The sequence below is a fragment of the Typopeltis vanoorti genome, chromosome 2 (genome assembly GCF_054136105.1).
Source record: "Typopeltis vanoorti isolate ZY-2024b chromosome 2, IOZ_Tvanoo_1.0, whole genome shotgun sequence".
NCBI classification, from domain to species: Eukaryota; Metazoa; Arthropoda; class Arachnida; order Uropygi; family Thelyphonidae; genus Typopeltis; species Typopeltis vanoorti.
The window spans coordinates 133,969,923-133,991,526 of NC_143550.1; the positions used below are offsets into that span (position 1 = coordinate 133,969,923).

General features: G+C 36.9%; 1 protein-coding gene across 1 annotated transcript in view; it reads left to right on the forward strand.

Annotated features, from left to right (window-relative positions):
* The window catches only part of LRP1 (LDL receptor protein 1), a 1,646,373-nt gene that overhangs the window by 566,115 nt on the left and 1,058,654 nt on the right, over positions 1-21,604 (forward strand). Inside the window, exons 35-36 of the mRNA XM_090402369.1 lie at positions 5,672-5,793; positions 20,468-20,764. Coding sequence (XP_090258495.1) covers positions 5,672-5,793; positions 20,468-20,764 — 419 coding nt within the window. The remainder of the gene's footprint in view (positions 1-5,671; positions 5,794-20,467; positions 20,765-21,604) is intronic.

Consider the following 21,604-nt stretch of genomic DNA (forward strand, 5'->3'; position numbering starts at 1 on the left):
TGTGAGGTCTGTTATATGTATTCCTTCGACTACATAAATGATTTGTGGATGTTTAGTGCGGATGGAAGAAGGGTGTGTGTGAAATGTGACCTGAACGAGGAATTGATGAATGCGAATATGAAGTTGATGACAGAAAGTGCTAGTACCGATTGTGTCGTGAGTGCACGTTTGAAAGAGGAGGATGGCGAGAAAGACAGGCGAAAAAATGTTAAAAAATCAGGAAAAAAGAAAAAGAGCGATTTGACAACCGTAACGGATGTTAAAAGGGACGAAAGTGAGGCGGAAAGAAACGAAATTGAGAGAACGAATGAAAGTAGAAATGGCGTGGTGCAGAAATCGCAAGTAAAAAAAATCGAAAGAATGAATGATAGCGAAAAAAGAATGACTGATGGCGAAAGTTGGACGCATGTTGGAACGAAAGTACTGAACCAAAGAAAGATGAATGACAGTAAAAGTGAGAAGAATGATAGCGAAAGTTGGACACATGTTAGTCCGAAAGTATGGAAACAAAGAAAGATATGTGAGAGTGAAAGTGAGAAGAATGATAGTGAAAGTTGGACGTATGTTGGACCGAAAGTACGGAAACAAAGAAGGATGAATGAGAGGGAAAGTGAGAAGAGGGGGTCGAGAGTTAGAAAGTTAGAAAGATTTAATGATAGAGTGAATATGTCGCGAGGTTCAGAAGGTGAATTGGATTGGATGAAGCAAGAAATGAAATGGATGCGGAATGAAATTAAGAGAATTCAGGTCAAAACTATTAAAATAAATCATGATGGCATGAAAGAGATAACAAAAGATGAGCGAGTGGTGTTGTATGGCGACTCCATTATTAAAGGTGTGCTAGAGGATAAAATGCACAAGGTATGTTTTCCAGGCGGTAAAATGAGTAGAGTGATTGAGGCATTGAATATGAGGCGGGAACGAGCAAAAGAGTTAATTGTATTAATTGGTACGAATGATTTGAGAGAGAACAAAGAGCATGTCAAAATGAATGTCAGGAGACTGCTTGGAAAGATAAAGGAGAATAGTGTGACAGGAAGGGTGGTCAGTGTGTTGCCTAGGTATGATTGTGGTGAAATGAGGCGGAGAGCAAGGATTATGAATGATATTCTGGCTGAAATTTGTGAGGAGATGGGAGTACAGTTTGTTAATGTGTGGAATGAGTTTGAGGGATGAAGTGAGCTGTATGGGAGCGATGGACTGCATTTGAGTGGTTATGGTGTGAGTCGCTTGGAGAGACTGCTGCTGGAAGGTAGAGAAGTGAATAGAGAGAATGAATCAGATCGAGAGGGGAGTGATGTGGAAGAGCAGGAGAGTAAGACAGGAGAGATTGAAGGAGTGGAAATGAATGTGAAAGTGAGTGGTATGAGTATAGAAAATGAGAGAATGGGTGTGCAAGAGGAGCAGGGAAACGGCGAGGCTCAGGGTGGACAGGGATACACAGCGTGAGAAAGGTGGATGCTCCAAGAGGAGGTGAGAGAATGTGTAGGCAGGAAAGTAATGGGATGATCAGCGATCAAAAGGAAACAGATGGAATTGCAAAGGGTTCTAAAATGAAGAAGCAGAAAGGGAAATGGCCCCAGTCCAGCATGGAGAGATCGCATCGAGTGAGTGGTATCAGTGGAACTAGCTGTAGATCCAGAAATGAGTTGTTGTGTTTGTATACCAATGCTAGAAGTATAAGAAACAAGGCGGATGAAATGGTTGCACTAATTGCGTCTGTGCACCCAGAGATTGTCGGAATAAGTGAGACATGGTTAGATGAGGATGACATCCTGACAGGAATAGAAATGGAAAGATATGATGTGTTTCGTGAGGATAGAAGGGGTAAAAAGGGAGGGGGAGTGCTATTGATGATAGAGAAAGAGTTATGTCCATACAAGGTAGAGATGCAAGAGGGAAATGGGGCCAGTGGTTTTGAGGCAGTATGGTGTGAGATAGAGGTGAATAGAATCAAATACTTGGTGGGATGTTGTTATAGACCTGGTAATGTGGATGGTGGTGATAGTGAAATGTATGGTCAAATAAGCCAAGCAAATAAGAAAAGGGTGATCATTATGGGTGATTTTAATTATGGCAATATAGACTGGAATGAAGAGATAGCAACTGGAAGTAAAGAAAATGAGTTTCTTGAGTTTTTGAGGGATAACTACCTTAGACAGTATGTAACAGAGGGCACAAGAGGATTAAGGGTCTTGGATTTGGTCATCTCATCGGAGGATGTAATTATCAATGAGGTATCAAATCATCCACCAATTGGTGAAAGTGACCATGAGGTGATTACTTGGGTGGTTGCCAGCAGTGCAAGGACCCCTGTGAAAAAAGGGTATATGTGGAACTACAAGGGGGGTGATTATGAAGAGCTCAGGAGACAGCTTGCAGGTGTAGCATGGAATGAGGAGTTAGCTGGAAAAGAGATCAATGCAGCTTGGGGGATTTTCAAAAAATATTTAGTGGATGCAATGTCTAAATGTATACCACGGGTGAGAAGGTTAAATAAGTTAGGTGTGAGATGGATGAATAAAGAGATTAAGCATGCAATACAGAGAAAAAGGGCATTGTGGAGGCAGCATAAGAGAAGTGGAAGTAACCAATTTCATGAGTTCTACAAAGACCAGGCAAGGAGAGTGACTTGGTTGGTGAGAGTAGCTGAAGAGAGGTATGAACAGCAGTTAGCTAATGAAGCTAAAAAGAATCCTAGGGAGTTCTTTCGATATGTAGCCAGCAAAAGAAAGAATGATTATGGAAGGATGACATTGATTGGAGGAAATGGTATAAAGACAGCTGTTGCAGAATGTGTGGTGGAGATACTTAATGAGCAGTTCATAAAGATCTTTCAATCTTGTGAATGTGACTTCATGGAGAGATTAAGAGCAGTTGATGATGGGGTGGAGAGACTGACTGTAAGTGAGCAAGAGGTGTTTGGGGAGTTGAGTAAACTAGATGTAAATAAGGCTGTGGGACTTGATAATATATCACCGCGTATTCTGAAGGAATGTGCCAGAGAGTTGACACCTGCCTTGACATATTTTTTTAATACGAGTCTTGCGCTTGGTCAAGTCCCTAAAGAGTGGAAGGAGGGCAAGATTGTGCCACTTCATAAAGGAGGTGATCAAACTCAAGCATCAAACTATAGGCCTATCTGTGTGTCAGGTGTTGTGGTTAAGTTGTTGGAGAAGCTTGTGAGAACTAGGATCCAGAGTTGGGTTGACAACAATGGTATAATCTTTGATGGACAGCATGGATTTGCTAAAGGGAGGTCGTGTTTTAGTAATCTACTTGCTTATTACAATAAAGTGACTGCTTCCTTGGACAGAGGAGAAGGATACACAGTAATATACTTGGATTTTGCAAAAGCTTTTGATAGAGTACCTCATGATAAGTTGACAGTCAAACTAGAGCAGATGGGGTTGGATATTAGATTAGTGCATTGGATTGGAGACTGGCTATCTGATAGGTATCAACAAGTTGTGTATGGGGGTGCAATATCCAGGAAAAGGAAAGTCACTAGTGGAGTGCCTCAGGGATCTGTTTTAGGGCCATTACTATTTAACTAATTGTATATTAATGATATTGGCGAAGATTTGGATGGAGATATTCAGTTGTTTGCAGGTGATGCAAAGTTGGGACGAACCATAAAGAGTAGTGAAGATGTTGTGGCCTTGCAAGAAGACTTGAATAAATTGAGTGATTGGGCAAGCAAATGGGGATGTGAGTTCAATGTTGCAAAATGTAAGGTTTTAAAATTTGGAAAACAAAGATGGGATGCAGAATTTATGCTTGGTGAGAATATATTGTTGGAAGTAGAGGAAATAAGAGATCTGGGAGTGATAGTGGATAAGGATCTAAAATTTAGGGGACACATCGCCAAAATTGTGAAGACAACACAAAGACTTCTGGGAATGATGAGGAGGACACTGACTTGTAGAAGTAGGGAGATTCTTGTTCCATTGTATAAGGCTTTGATTAGGCCACACATGGACTATTGTGCCCAGATTTGGTCACCTGGTTTTCAGAAGGATGAAGAGATGTTGGAAAGGGTCCAAAGGCGACTGACTAAGGTAGTCTCTGACCTCTGGAATGTCCAGTATGAGGAAAGATTGAAAAGATGTAATTTGCAGAGTCTAGTGGAGAGAAGGAAGAGGGGAGATATGATAGAGACCTACAAGTTGGTAAGGGGTTGTTATAGGATCAATGGTGGAGAAGTTCTACAGAGAATAGTGGGAGATCAGGGGAGAACCAGAGGTCATACCTGGAAACTGTATAAAGAGGGTGTGAGTAGGGGAGTGAGAGGCAGGTTTTTTTCGTGCAGAGTTGTGAATGATTGGAATGCCTTGCCTGAGAGTGTGGTGTCTGCAGGGAGTTTGAATGTGTTTAAGACCCGGTATGATGAGATGTGTGTGAGATAAAAGGACCTCCTAGATGAGTCTTTGACTCCATGAGGTCTTGTTTAATAATAATAATAATAATAATTCCGTAAATTAATTACCAGTTATGTCTAACCAACGTATAAGTCTTACTACTAGAAAATTGAAAATGTCTTAAGACTAAGTAGATTTTTTTAATTTAAAAGAAACTTATTTAATTTTTATTATTTTTTTTTTGTCATTTTTTATATTTTAATGGAAAAAAAATCACACATTGGTGTGGGTTCACAAATTCTCCTGCGTATTTTGGCACTTAATGAATATTAGTAAATATATGCTTATTCATATAAGTTTCATTTCAAAGCAAAAATCTAAGAATTACAGTTTCAAATATTTCACCTGAAATTGACTTTTCGGTATTGAAACGCATCCATCACATTAAATTGTTATTAAACTTCTTTTATGTTTTTAATTCTTTCTTTATTACTAATCGTTTTATGTTTCATGTGCTTGTACTGCAAATGTACAATAAAAATCTATATAAAAATATATGAGATAATGTGTCATGTCAAATGCGTATGTAAGATGCTAAAAATGCAATATTTGCATTTGATTTTTGCAATATTCGCTGTGTATATTTTGTATTGAATATAAATACAATAAATATTATAATAACATATGTCTATATTACGATTTTTATTTTGAGGAGGGCCGTGAAATATTTTAATTTTTCCAAAGGGGCCTCTGACATCCAGAAGTTTGGGAAACATTACTTTAGTGAATACATTGAGCCTAAGATTGTAGGAACTGGTGAGCCCTGCCTATTAGAGGCAGATGTGACATGTAAAGGGTACAGTATTTTTAGGAAGAATAAGCAGGATAGTTGAGGAGGAGGAGGTGTACTGCTAATGATATTAGAGGATTTGAGTCCAGTTAGGGATAATAAGCTATGACTGCATTACCAGTAAAATTTTTCCATGTGGCAGTGAGTTATATTCAAACACAGATCAGTTAAATAATATGCATATTATTGCACTGTTGTGATACCCATTGATGATTAAACATACTTACTCTTTTGACACCTAAGCAGAGCATGGTATTGTCATGGAAATATTCATCGTACCTGACTCACTAAACAAAGAAAATTATATGTGGTTATTTTTTTAAAAAGAAAAGTAACTGATTTTAATAATTAACTGATTATATGTGTATCATTAAATTAACTGACAACTATAAATAAATGTTAATGTGTTGTATGTATGTGTGTATATATATATATATATATCCCTTTTGAAATATCTTAGGCTGTTGATATGGTCAGACCATGGAGGTAATCACCATTCTATCAATATGGCATATATGGATGGAAGTAACTTCACCTTACTGACTTCTCAGAAAAACAATTCATTACTGAAGTCTCCTATTAGTAAGCTTAAAGTATTTTCTAAATATATCATTACATTACTGAAAATTATTTTACTGGCAGAAATTCATTGCTTATCAATTTATAGAAATGGTGTTGATGAGTTGGGTTGTGGATTAGTGATATCCACAACCCAACTCATCATACTGCACAATTACAAATGTTGCATCAGTACAAAAGATAATAAAGAGGGACACTTTTTTCTAGTGATGAAGTCACTAAAAAAAGTGTCTCGAGTTCAGTAGATGAAATAACTAATATAAGGCTGATAATTTGTATTTGAATGGGTTCAGAGTTTGGTATCTTGAGAAAGCATTGACTGCAAAAGTTTGGAAGTGCATAGTCAGGGAACCTGAGTGTTTTTTTTTTTTGGGGGGGGGGGCGGATGTGAATGCACACATACTAGAGATAGTGAGTGAGTAGTAGAAAGAACACATAATGCTGATTGTAGCTCCTCAGTTTCTGTATTTGAGTTGGATAATCAACATAAGGTGTTTGTGGGGGGGGGGGGTTCTAAGATGAAGGGAATACTGCAGTTTATATATATACTAATACTGGAATAAGGGATTGGAGTTCTTGGCATTGTTTAATTCAACTTAGCCAGAAGTTACATGCATTAGTGAGATTTAGTTGATGGAAAATGATATAATCATATGGATATAATGCAAGGGATATGGTATTTTCTGAGAGGATAAGAGGAAACAGGATGGGATGAGGTTGTTTTGCTAATAACACCAGAAAGAATTGAAGTCAAAAAAAGGGGGGGGGGGGTGGAAGTAGAGTGTATTAAGAGTAAAGAAATGGAGAGGGCAGTACATTTCAGGCTATCTAATGAGATAGAGGCCGATATGATGAAATAAATAGTTGCTTGGTGCTATATGCCAGGGATATAAGGTACAATGTGGACTGCATGTTTTGGCAGATTAGCAAAATGGGTGCAAACTGAGTAATTACGGTTAGGAGGGGGAGACATAGATCAAAAAGAAATGGAATTTATATAGGGGCGAATGCTGGTCTTGAAATTCACGCTTGTTCTTGTCATCATTCAAGGAGTGAGAGGTGTGATTGAAGTCTGATTAGCGGAATAATGAATTACTGACCATTTAGAACTATATATTTAGAAATTTATGTACATTTAATCATACAAATACAACATTTATTTTACAAATGATATTCTATCTTTTTCAATTTAGCTACTTGAATACAAATTCTACCCTACGGTTCTTCTTTATAAACTGGTCAATATCATCATCATAAAACGTTGGTTGTAACTTAATTTTCCCAAGCAACACGCACACTTGTAAAGGCTGGCTGAAGCTCACTGGCTAGAGCTGCTTTGACTACATATGGACTGTGTTTAAGATGATGTGAAAGGAGCGGAAATGGCTATGTGCACGCATGAAATCACAGTGCTGTAGTGAGGACCTGGAAGCTCCGACAACTGAGCAAGTCGTGGTAGCTTTGACTAGACGAGCAAGCATCGGCCTTCGATACACAACGCAAAGCTCAATTATTGCCACACAAACTTAAGACCTCTTCTGTCTACAAAAATTAAAGCCTAAATGGAATGCTTATAAATGCATGCATTTATTAACAAATAAAATATTACTTCTTTCTCAAGTAATGAGCTTGCACAGCAAGCATAGCAAGCATGGAGAATTTGTCCTCGAATTTATACCTGATAAACTGTCAATTAGCTTAGAGAATTTAAAATGGAAGAGACATGAGGTTCAAGAGTGCTGGATCTGGTAATAGCATCAGCAAACTTGGCAGTAATCAAGGCAACATTGCCTTCAGTTGGGGAGAGTGATTTTCTAGTCTTGACTTAGGAGATAGCCAAACATGCAGAATTGTCATTAATAAGAAGGGGTATATGTATCATAGAATTAACAAGCAGGTAATTATGACAAACTGAGGAGCTTAGAACTTAAAACAGCATTATGACCTAAGATTTTGAGTGGGAAATACTCTTGCAGTATATTGGAGATAGTGAAAGGATGAAAAAATTAATATCAAACTTTTTATCCAGAATCGGGAGAATAAATCAGATAGGAGTTAGTTGTATGTGCATCATTACTTGAACATGTAAAACACAATCAAGAAATTGATCTGCATGGTAAGGAAGGCTAGTGCTAATTATAAGTGGAATTTAAGTTATGAAGCAAGAGAAATTCTGAAGTATTGTGATTAGTCTTTTACTTATAACAAGATTAGTCATTCTTCCTTTTCTTGTTATAAGTAAAAGGAAGAATGATGAAAGATGTCTTTTAAAAGTGCCAGTCATAAGGAGGCAACAGGAGCAAATGAAATTGTTGAGTTACTGAGTGATCATCATTCAAGGGTGCACCATCCAGGCTGTGATATTCCAGTGTGAGATGTGACATTGACTAATGTAACAATAGAGGTAAATGAATTGGAGGCACTTATGATATTGCAGAAAATTAATGCAAATACAGTCATTAGGTTAGTTGGGATAGCAACTCATGTATTCACAAGATTGGAGTAGTGAAGTTAGCAGCAACTCTAACTACTCTGTTTATTTTAGGTAGGTCTTAGCTCTGGAAACATGCTAGTGGCCCAGAATAGGGACAAAAGAAGGCTCTAAGACTGAGACAGCAAATTACAGGCTAATCAGTATCTCGGGAGTGGTTGTTAACAGTTGGCTAAAGACAGAATTCAGGATGTAGAGGAATATGATACTTTATTAGAGACAGCATGGCTTCGTGAAAGGGTTGTTGCCTTAGTAATTTGCTTACTTTTTATAATAAATTGTCAGTTGAGTTGGATAAAGGAAATATCTACACAGTGATTACTGCTGGACTTTACCAAGGCATTTGACAGGATATCACATGGAACTCTGTTGCATAAATTAGAGCAAATGGAGATGGATGTGAAGTTTGTGATTTGGATAAGAAGGTGCTGATAAATAGATATCAAATAATAGAATAAATAGGGAATTAAATTCAGGAGAAGCTGGGTGATTAGTGGTGTACTACTGAAAGGCTCAATAATTTTCTTATTCTGCTTAATTTGTATATCAGTGGTAAAGGAAATGATTTAAGAGGAAATAATCAGTTGGTCACTGATTGATGCAAAGCTAGATATTTATAGCTTTACATCATTTAAAGGGATTCCCACCTGTCAGCTAAACTCTGCAACCTACCTTCAATCTATCATGACAGTTAGCATTGCATAGACCTGTCACAAGCTTGCTCACTTATTTCTGAATCCTATGCACCACCTTCTGATTCCCAAGAAACCCAAGTGATCAATAAGATTTTATAGGATTTGACTGTATTTGTAATTTTTTTCCTTCTGCAAATAGACAAACTGGCCTACAACATATGCTATCTATTTTATTAACTGATTCATTTATTATTTGGGTGACTTTAACTATGGGGATATCGATTGCAGGGAGGAAAAGGGTACATGACAAGATGAAAGTGGGATTTATACAGTTGCTAAGGGATAATTACACGAGAGTGTTGGATCTGATAATAGCATCAGAAGATATATCCATAACCAAGGTAGACACTCCACCCTCAATTGAGAAAGGTTACTGTGCAGTCTTGTTCTGAGAAGTTGCCAATTATGTGGATTCTCTGTCAAAAAGGAGTTTATGTTCAACTATAAGGCTGGTGATTATGAGAGAGATTCAGGAATCATCTTGGAACAGTGCCATGGCTTGAGAAGCTACAAGAAAAGAATGTCAGTAGTGCATGTCAAGTGGTGGTCAGAGATTGCAGTATCAACTGCATACCCAAGGTCAGGAGCATAAACCGAGTTGGAACTAAGTGGATCATTAGGGATATAAAGCAAGAGCTTCAAACTTCCCAGTCTTGTTCTGGGAAGTTGCCAATCATGTGGAATTCTCTGTCAAAAAGGGATTTATGTTCAACTATAAGGCTGGTGATTATGAGAGACTCAAGAATCATCTTGGAACAATGCCATGGCTTGAGAAGCTACAAGAAAAGAATGTCAAGTGGTGGTCAGAGATTGCAGTATCGACTGCATACCCAAGGTCAGGAGGATAAACCAAGTTGGAACTAAGTGGATCGTTAGGGATATAAAGCAAGAGCTACAAAAAAAGAAAACATTATGGAGGAAATATAAAGAAGAAAAGTGATCAGCATGCTCATGAGCAGTACAAAGTGCAAGCAAGAAGGGTGACTAATATCATAAGAAAGGCCAAAGTAAACCCAAAAGAGTTTTTTGTTATGTAGTAAGTAAGAGGAAAAAGGACTATGGTAGGATGACTTTAAACAATGCTAATGGTAGGAAGATGACCGAGCCAAAAGTAATAGTTGAGTTGCTGAGCGATCATTTTTTAAAGATGTATCATCTGGATGAAGATTGTACAGTTGATGTTACAGATTCTCATATCAAAATTGAGGTAGATGGACAAGAGATATTCAGCATATTAAAATATTTGAATGTGAACACAGCAGTGGGAGTAGATGGCATATCAGCCTGTGTACTTTGTGAATGTGCAAGTGAATTGGCATTGTCTCTGACAAAGTTGTTCAACCTAAGTGTCATCTCTGGTAGGATTCCAAGGGAGAGGATAGAGGTTAAGATAGTATTTGCATTGCATAAAGGTGGCTCCAAGACAGAAGTAACAAACTACAGACCAGTTAATATATCAGGAGTGCTTGTTAAAGTATTGGAAAAGTTAATGAAAGGTAAAAAAGACACTATATACTGTATAGTGGCTTTGTAAAGGATAGGTCCTGTCATAGTATCTTATTAACATTTTATAATAAAGTGACAACAGAATCAAATAAAGGTAATGACTACACCATGATACTGCTTGACTTTGCCAAGGCATTTGACAGAATACCATGTGGATAACTATTACAAAAGCAGGAGCAAATGGGAATGGATATGAGACTAGGACTTACCTTTCAGCATGGATAGGGGTGGCTGACAGACAAACACCAGAGAGTAGTATATGGTGGAGTGGAATCTAGGAGAATGATTGTACTAGTGGAGTACCTCAGGATTCATTATAAAAATTATGGTAACAACTACTGTGTTAGGGTAAAACTTCAGTTTAATATAAACCAAAGTAATCACTTAATGTTTTAACTTACATTAAGGTCATCATCTGGAGTATACACATATATACAAAGAAACAAGCTGCCCTACAATCTAGTTGGCATGCTAAAGTTATATTGATTTGGTCAACTGACAAAACTACTGGCCTGATTTCTAGTGAAAAACAAAACAGAAAAATTTACTATATTAGTGCTAGAGTCCTGTTATTATTATCTATTTAGTTATAGAAATAAAGCAACAACAATGGATAAAGAAACTCAGGTGTATGAGGACGAGGTATTAGAGCTGTTGCACAAACTGAATGAGAATTCAGCAATAGGGACTGATAGGATATCAGCACATGTGCTAAAAGAGTGTTCAGTTGAACTGGCTATTCCTTTGATCAGGCTGTTTAATATGAGTTTCAGAACAGGGAAGATTCTGCAGGAATGGAAAGAGTGTATGATAATTCCATTGCACAAGGGTGGTGCAAAGACTGATATATTCAACTATTGACCAGTTAGTATCTCAGGAGTGGTGGTGACAATTTTGAAAAAATTGGTTAGGGCTCGCATTCAGAAATGAGTTGACAGTGAATCTCTACTTTGCAATGAGCAACATGGGTTTACTAAGGTAAGGTCATGTTTTAGCAGCTTGCTCACATTCTATAACAATGCTACCATTGAACTAGACAAGGGGAATGGATACACCATGATACTTTTAGATTTTGCTAAGACTTTTGACAGAATACAGCATGGTAGACTGTTGCACAAATTGGAGAATATGGAGTTAGATTAGCATGGATAAGAGGATGGCTGACTGACATATCAAAAAGTGGTATTTGGGAGATGTGAGTCTGCAAGATTTAAGGTAATCAGTGGTGTATTCTGCAAGGATTAGTGCTTGGTCCATTGTTATTCAATCTATACGTTAATGATATTGGGAAGGATTTGACGGTAACATATAGCTTTTTGCTGATGATGTGCAAGTATTGCATATCAGTACTTGCAGAATGATTTGATAGGCTGATATTGTGGGCATGGGAAAATGGATGTCAGTTCAATGTCAGTAAATGTAAAGTCATTCACTTCGGTGTGATTAGATAACCAATGTCGCATTATATTGGTGGGATTATGCATGAAGAAACTGAATGAGGCTAGGGATCTTGGAGTGTCAATAGATAGGAAGTTGAAGTTCAGGGCCATTAACAAAGATTGCAGATACAACTCAAAAAGATAACTGCAATGCTGAAACGAATGTCAGTTTTGCCTCTTTACAAAGCCTTGATAAGACCTCACTTGGACTATTGTGCATGAGTCTGGTCTCCTGGTTTGTGTTGTGATTCTGATATCTGACGTATTGGAGAGAGTGCAAAGGAGAGTGTTTAAAAATGATATCAGGATTGTGGAATACTAATTACGAAGACAGATTGAAAATTTGTAGACTGCAGACAGACGGGAGATATGATTGAGATTTACAAACTTCTTAAAGGGTCATACAGGATTTCAGTTGATGGAATTTTTCAATCTAATGATGGTTGGGAAAGGACAAGAAGGCATCCTTGGAAGCTGAGAATGAATGCCACTAAGAAGGGGGTGAGGGCTAGAATTTTTTCTCTCATAGGGTGATGTGGTGATTGGAGTGGATTGCCATTGGATGTTGTGAGTGCAAGCAGTGTGAATTAATTTAAGAATAAGTATGATTAGCTGGTGCATGTAGTTTGTTGCCTCCCTCAATGAGTTTCTTACTCTCTGGAGGTCTCTCTTGATAATAATAATAATAATATGTTCACACAAAGTTACTCATATAAGTCTACACATAAATTAAAATACGGATGGTGGCCAATAAAAGCTGAAATAATTTCTTCTAGTCCTAGAGTCAGCTTTTGCTGAAAAACTTGGAAGAACTAAGTGGGCTGAATGTGTGACATTCAAATTCTTGGGATTTTTATGCCACTATTATTGTTAAGATTAAGATGGTTAATCAAAATTTTGATTAACTATCCTAACCATTCTAGTCCTATGTTATATATAACTAACAGTGCAATATCTTATTAGTATTTAAGTAGTCATTTCTTTAGTAAAGTTTGTTTAAAAGAAAAAAAAAAAAAAAAAAATATATATATATATATATATATATATATATATATATATATATGATGACTGACAACTAAGAAACTGAAAAAATTACAACGTATCACGAATTGCAAGTCTAAGTTGAACGAATCTGGAAAAAGAAAACGAAAGTTGTTACCATAATAATAGATGCTTTAGGTTCAATCCCTAAAACATTGAAAAAACATCTAGAGGCACTCAAGTTAGATGGATTAAAAATAAGGTAGCTGCAAAAGACCGTTTTGTACGGCACAGCATTCATATTCAGAAAGTATTTCCACAACTCTTAGGCCCTCGGGTAGGGCTTGAAGTAGTGGAATATAACTAGCCTTGGATGAATATATCATATTCATCCAAGCAAATCAAGCTTGGATGAATATTATATATAGGGGATATTTTGGTTTTCTTGTAAATTCTAAAGTTATAAAAATAATTTACAAATGTAACACATTTATTTTAAAATATTCTTAATATACAACGGTGTTGAACATGCAACTGAGTACAAAATCATGTTAAGACTTGTCGAAACATGTCTTAGCCATATTAGCATGTGGGAGGGTATAGGTTGTGCTTACTTCCGCAGCACATAATTATCACTTCAATTGTAAATTTGTGTCACCTACCACCCATTATTTTGTTAAAAATGGCAGAGCAACATGATAACCTGGAATTCATGGCTTGGAGAGCATTGGTCAATTAGAATCTGGACAAATGCAGAAAGTTGTCGCTCAAGTGTGTCGTGTGTCTCAAAGCGCAATTTTGTGACTTCGGAATCACTTTCTGGAAAAGGGAAATGTTTGCTGAAGACAAGGTCAAGGTCATCCATCATCAACAACTCCAAGATACGATCAATATTTGTCATTACTTACCAGAAGAACATGCCTGGGATGCTTTAGGTTGGCACGTTTTTTTGTTAAATTATAAAATGTATAATTTAACAAATTATACATTTTAGCCTGAAATAATTTTAACAAGAATAGCCAAAAATGCTTTTCTTAATTTTTAATAGGGCATATGGTCTCCATTAATACCAAAAACAGCGGTACATCTTGATTGCATGGACCAGTTAAGATGATCAAACAATTCTTGTGAGATATTTCCCCACTCTTCTGTGAGAGTAATTTCGAGCTCTTGAAGAGATCTTCAAGGGTTTAAAAAGGCTACAACATTAAGAATTTGATCTGCTGCACCCTCTTTACATCTTTTCAAATGGCTCAAAGGTGTATGCATTTTGAAAGCACACACGGGCTATTAACGCAAATATGATACAATGTTTACTCGGCGAAAAGTGCATTCTTCATGAACCACTAATGCTTTATTACTCTCATGAAGAGGACAATGATGCATTAGTACTGTATATTGTGTTCAATTTTAGGAATTGCGTGAAGTCTGCAGACAATTGGGGGAAGTCTTTAACGGGAATAAATGCAAAAATATAATATCGGTGATACTGATATTTCGTGGATGAGTACTGCACACCTACCTATCCCACCCGGAATATTTGCCCCTGATATATATATATATATATATATATATATATATATATAGAGGGGGAGAGAGAGAGAGAGAGAGAATACTTGTTGATTAGAACAGAATAAGCTTTGAATGGTGGAAGTTTTGCAAGAAGGGTGGTTAAGGTCATTAAGAGAGAAGCAAACTGATTTATTGAAGTAATGGACAGTTCTTTTAAAATACATTGACCAGCTGCTGGATATTATTACTATTTATGTGGACACTCCATGGAGTCAAAAGACTCATCACAGGAGACCTACTCTATCCATTAACACAATATCTATCATACATGTCTTTAAACCTATTCACTGTTGGGGTGTTTACAACCACCTCTAGCAATCCACTCATTCATTGCTGTCCAAGAAAAGACCTCATCTGCACACCCTTACTAACACGCTCTTAGACAGCTTCCATGTATGAGTTTTTCCACTACTCCCCATGTATCGAAAAATTTCTTCTGTGGCAATCTTATAGTATCCTTTTAGTGTAACTTATAAGTTTCTATCATATCTCATCTGCTTCACCTGTCAGCTAAACTCTGCAACCCACATGCTCCTCCTCTGACTGTGGAATGGTCCCTGAATCATAGGGAACATTCTACAGACCTGTCATCAGCTTAGTCACTTGTTTCTGAATCTTCTCCACCACCTCCTGATCCACACGAAATGCAGGTGACCAAATCTGTGCATAGTACTCAACATAAGGCTGAATCATAGCCTCATAAAGATGGATAATAATTCCCCTATTTTTTCTTGTCGATATGTCTTCAGCATTTAAGTAATCCTTTGAGCTATTTTGCCAACTCTTGCAGTATATCCCCTATGATTTTCAAATTTCTATCCACCATCATTCCCAGATCCCTAGCTTCATCAATCTCCTGTAAAACTAGTACCATCACTATGATATGGAATGTGTAATCTTTTCATCCCGAAGTGCATAACCTTACATTTTACAACATTGAATTGACAACCATTGTTCTCCACTGCCAATTTATTTAAATCATCTTGCAAGATATCTACATCACCTTCATCAACTATTCCTCTCCCTAGTTTTGCATCATTAGCAAACAACTGAGTATATGCCCTTTCAAATCTTCTGTTATATCATTAATATGCAAATTAAAGTGTAGTGGTCCTAGTACAGAGCCCTGGTGCACTCCACAAGTCACCCTTATTCACCTTGATTCTACTCCACTATACATCAGCCTCTGATGTATAGTGGATCTATGAGCCCCCCTCCCCCCATCCATGCTGCCAATCTCATATCAATTCCCATTTGCTCCAAGTTATGTAATAGTTTTCCATGTGGTATTATGTCACATGCCTTTGCAAAGTCCAGCAGTATCATGGCATAACAATTTCCTTTATGCAATTCTGCAGTCACCTTATTATAGCATGAATAAATTATTGAGGCAGGACCTACTTTTTACAAAGCCATGTTGTCCCCTGTAAAGTATCTATTAATATCCATCTATTCCTGAATTTTACTTGTAACCAGTATAATAAATTTAGTTTTATCCTTTATCTAAGTGTAAGCAAACAAAGTTTGTGCCTGAAAATATCTTCAGGACTGAGGTAAGGTGGACATCCCTTGGCAACTCATAGCAAAGGTGGATCAAGTTCTCATCACTCCTTGTCTCAGTATCTCCTATAATGCAAAGCACATCTCCTTGCAGACATATATACTGCTATGCATTAAGGGAAGGGTCACTACCCAGAGCGGTTTTTCGACCTTTATTTAGGTCTCGTCAGTGGGAGGCAGACCCAGAGTGGTGATACTAAGGCAGAAGCAATGGAGAGGTCATATTCACCTGTACAAGTTGCCAACCTTATTATTAAATTATTCTGGATTTAGAGAAAGATGTCCGCAAGGAGATGTGCTTTGCATTATGGGAGATACTGAAACAAGGAGTGACGAGAGCTTGATGCACCTTTGCTATGAGTTGCCAAGGGATGTACCACCTTACCTCAGTCCTGAAGATATTTTCAGACACAAACTTTGTTTGCTTACACTTGGATAAAGGATTAAACTAAATTTATTATAGTCTAACCAAGTGCAAAAGAAACTTTCAATTACTTGTAACCAACTTTTTCAATAGTTTAACCACCACTCCAGAGATGCGAATTGGTCTGTAATTTGCTACTTCTGTCTTGATGCAACCTTTATGTGCCCTCTTTCCATTCCCTTGGAACTTTGCCAAAGATGAGATTTAGATTAGATAACTTCATCAGAGGCACTGCCATTTCACTTGCACATTCTCATAGAAGACATACTGTCTAGGCCCACTGCTGTATTCACATTGATATTTTTCAATATACTGATTACCTCCAGTTCATCTATCTCAATACCCATATTACTCTCTGTTACCTCAGTTACTGGAAAGTCACCAACTGGATGAAATACCCTAGCAAAGTGATCACTTATTATCTGAACTATTTCTTTTTCTTCTGTCACTTTCCTGCCATCAGCTCTGAGTGACATTATCTTTCCAGAATCGTTCTTTCTTTTACTTTCTATGCAGCAAAAACTCTTTTGGATTTACTTTGGCCTTCTTAGCTAATTTTCTTTCACAATACCATACTAGTTACTCTTCTTGCTTGTGTTTTATACTGCTCACGGGCATGCTAATTACCATGTTGTTTATATTCCTTCCACAGTGCTTTCTTTTTTTGCAATTCCTGCTTTATATTAACTCGTCATCCACTTAATCCATACCTGGTTTATCCTCCTGACCCCTGGGTATGTGCTCTGATACTGCCTTGCTCAAACAATCCTTGACCACTTCTCATGTGCTAATGACATTCATTCTATGTAGTTTCTTATGCTATAGCACTGCTCCAAGTTGCTTCCTAAGTTTATTATAATTGCCATCTTTTTAGTTCTACATAAACCCATTCTTGACTGAAATTTGTACATATTGAGCAACCTCCCAGGATAAGACTGCATGATCACTTTTCCTGATTGGGGGTAGATTTGCTACTGCAGTTATAGATAGATATTCTGATGCTGTTACCAGATCCAACACTCTCAAACCTCTGGTCCCTTCCATCATCTGTTCTTTTAGGTAATTGTCTTTAAGTAACTGTATAAATTCCATTTCCATTTTGCCATGTGTGCCCTTTCCTCCTTCCAATCCATATCACCATATTCGAAGTCTTTCATGATAATTGCTTGGCCTGCACTCATTGTGCTAATCTGCTGATGCATGTCATCTACAAATGCATTTGACAGTGGAGATGCATATACAGTGGTATACTTAGATTTTGCAAAAGCTTTTGATAGTTTCCATACAACAAGTTAGTAACTAAATTGGATTGAATGGGAATGGATGTTAGATTAGTGTGTTGGATAAGTAACTGGCTGTCAGATAAGTATCAGAAAGATACTTATCTTTCTGATGAGTATCTTTTGTGCATGGGGAGTGTGGTATCCTAAAAGAGGAAATTCACTAGTAGTGTGCTACATTGTTCAACTTGTATATTAATGATATTGGGGTGGGCAAAGCCTTCATAGCTCAGCTGATTTAGACAATTGTTTGTTAGATTTTAGTTTAGACTCACCATTTGATTCAAGACCAAAGGGACTTGAACCTGGGTCTTTACACCTTTTAGTTGGTAAAACCTGTGTTTAGGTGAGGTAGCTGATCTCATATGGATGTCTATGTGAGGTAGCTGGTCTCATACAGAGGTGGAAAGGGTTTTTCTCCTGTAAACTCAGGTTTTTCATAGAACAGGCAAACTGGCCAGGAGAGTGCACACAATCTACAGACAAAAAATACAGTATAACAAACAGGTGGGTGTTAGTTTTATGAGATGCTGCTGTACTTTGCCATAGAGGCTTCATGACCATTGTAACACCATCATACACTAATTAATTAATTAATTAATTATGGTGGGTTTAACTGGAGATGTGCATCTGTTTGCAGATGATGCAAAATTGTAAAGAACAATGAGCCCAAGCACATGTTGTGGCCTTACAGAAGGACTTGAACAGATTGCATGAGTGGATATTACAGTGAAACTATTACTTCAGTGTTGCAAAATATAAGGTTCTGAAATTTCATAAGCAATAATGGGATGTGAAGTATAGACTTAGTGGGGAAATTTTTTAGGAGATTGAGAAAACAAAGGATCTGGGAATGGTGGTAGACAAGAACATAAAGTTCATGGGTTGCATTGCACAAATTTTGAAGTCCTCATATCCAGTAATGGCAATGATGTAGAGGACCTTACTTTGCAGAAATAAAGAGGTTATGGTTTCCATTGAATAATGTATTGACAAGGCTTTATGGATTATTATGCACAACAAAGAATAAAAACAAGTGAAATGAGATTTATGAGAAGAACTGCTAAACACACATTATTAGATCAAAAAAGGAACAAAGACATTTTAAAAGAACTAAAAACAAAATCAATAGAAGAAAAACTAAACAATTATAAACAAAAATGGTTTGAACATGCAAACCGAATGGCCAACACCCAACAACGGAAACAAATACTAAAATATAAGCCAGTTGGAAAGAGAAGTCAAGGTAGATCTCATAAAAGGATATTGGATGGATAATGAGACCGGAACAGACCAGTATGGTCTATACCCGTAACTAGTGTTATGATGATGAGATTTGGTCACCTGGTTTTCATGATGAGGATATATTATAAAGGGTCAAGAGAAGATTGACTAAGTAGTAACTTATCTTTGGACGATATTTCCTTAATGATAGGGAAGTGTCATCATCGTATATGTCTTTATATTCATCAATTTCACTCCATACATCTGAAAACTGCACATCAATACTCATTTCAGTCATGGCATTTGTTATTATACTCCTGTAATACTTTGTCAGTAAACTAAGGATCTTTTCTCTCTCATTCATCTTTTTTTTTTTTTTCTTTTCTTCTGATTACTCTTTGATATAATCTCCGTTTTGTACTTGTGACCATTCAGATCATTGGTACTTGCCAAAAGAATTAACTCTTTTCATTTTTTCTCTTTATATTCTGAAAGTGTTACTAACATCTTAATAATTGCATCAGAAAAATGAGGGCTTATCAAGAGCTACCTCCCTAATCTAACTATTGTCTCATCTTTCTTCTCTTCTGTGTTGTTATTTCCCATCCATTTCATATTTCATTTCTTATTCATTCATCATTACTTATTCCTGCATTCTTCTACTAATTTTTATAGTGCTCACATTTCATGCCTCTCCCCAACTTGCTCTTTCTAACAGGAGCAGCTGCCACATTCACTGTAACAGTTTCAACATGCTCTTTCACTCGCATGACTCTCACTTGTTTATCCCTCTCCAAGAAAAATAATCTAATATTATATCTGTAGTCTGCTGTCCTCTTTCCTACTAGGATAATCTCTCATACACCTTGTTTGCTGCCATGTGTTGAAAAATTTCCTATTAATTTTCTTTGGTAACTAGTTTTATTTTATCATACTGTACTGTATTTCAACTACATCTGCTGCTGTTTCATACAGTAACAATATCAGGGATAATGTGAAGGGAATTTTCAGTTGTTTGTTGATAGGGGTAAACCCAGGAGACAATTCCATGATACATTAAAAGGATAAGAGGCTTATGGTTGCAAAATTTATTCAATGACACTAAAGAAAGAATGTGATAAAAATCTATAAACTGTTATGATGCTTTTGGAGGATAGATGCAAAAGGAATTTTTCAATACCAAACAGGATTGTTCTCTCATCACTAAAGATGTTGAATTAGAGAATGGTTCACAAAGGTATGATACTGTGAAATGTGAGTGTGTGATGTTGTAAATGAAAAGAATGGTTTCTCAGAAGTAGATGTGATGAGTGAACTTCTTGTGATTAGTTATTAGGCTTTATACAGATTCAGAGTAAGATTATAAAGGATTCTGTCATGTAAACACTTAGGTAATGAAAAAAGCAAACAACTTTTCTTCTGGAATAAAAAAAAAATTTCATAGCAAATATTTGAACTTATGTCATCATTGGTTAATTTTAATTATAATGTATTTTCTTTTTCAGGTCTAAGCATAGATTTTTACACAGTACCAAACAAACTATACTGGGTAAATCTTGGCAGCTCCACTATACAAAGTTTAGATCTTGATTCTTACATGGTGGACACAATTCCCATAGAGTCATCTTTACTTAATCAACCTTCAGCTTTGGTTGTTTATAACGAGAAGCTACTTTTTGCCACTCAGGGTGATGGATGCATTCATGTCGTCAACAAAGAAAATGGCTCAGAGCATTCAGTGCTGAGAAATAACACAGATGATGTTCTTGCTCTCAAAATATACGATGCTTTAATTCAAAATGGTAATAGTTATGTAAATTATTATTTTTTATTCAGATATGCATAAAAGGCATGTAATGGTCTGTTTTCTCGTAGACTCTGTCTAGACAATTAAATCGTCTAACTTTCCTGAAAAGCTGCTGGGATAATAAAGTAATCCGAACTGTGTAAAATTCAAGCACCATTTTGTCTCGCAAAAAGCTCTCCGTATATATAACCGTGCTAGCTATGCGTTGCTTCGCGAACATATTACCGCCATGCGGTTCCTCTTAGTGGAAATTAATGAAGCTATTCGTGCTTTCAAAGATGAACTTTCATGCACTTTAAATCACGAACTGTGGTCTATTTTACATGACGTCTCGTGTACCACTGCAGACAAAGAATTTGAAAAAAATACAAGGCCGGCAGATGAAAAAATTCGAAAAATTAAAAAAGAATTCTACTGCCAATCCAAAACTTGCTACCAACACCGTAATCAACCTTTCTTCAGTCAGCCTGAAGCACTCAACGCGCTTGCACTTGGCCACAACTTTGCCATTGCTCCCAGAAAAATACCCAGTGAGGATAGTATGATCCAGATCAAAAGGGGAATTCGCCACCTTCCACATCAAATCACCAACAGTGTAAGACTGGATGTAGCTTGTGTCCTATCCAAAGCAAGACCACCAAAAACCAACATATCCAACAAGGAATTTAAAGCTCTACAGTAAATGAAGAATAATAAAGAATCAGTTATCATCAAAGCGGATAAGGGAAATGCAACTGTAGTACTTAACCAAAAGGACTACAAAGGTAAGCTTAATGCTCTTCTATTAGATCAGGCTACTTACCTCCCTATCGAATATAATCCACCAACTCAACTC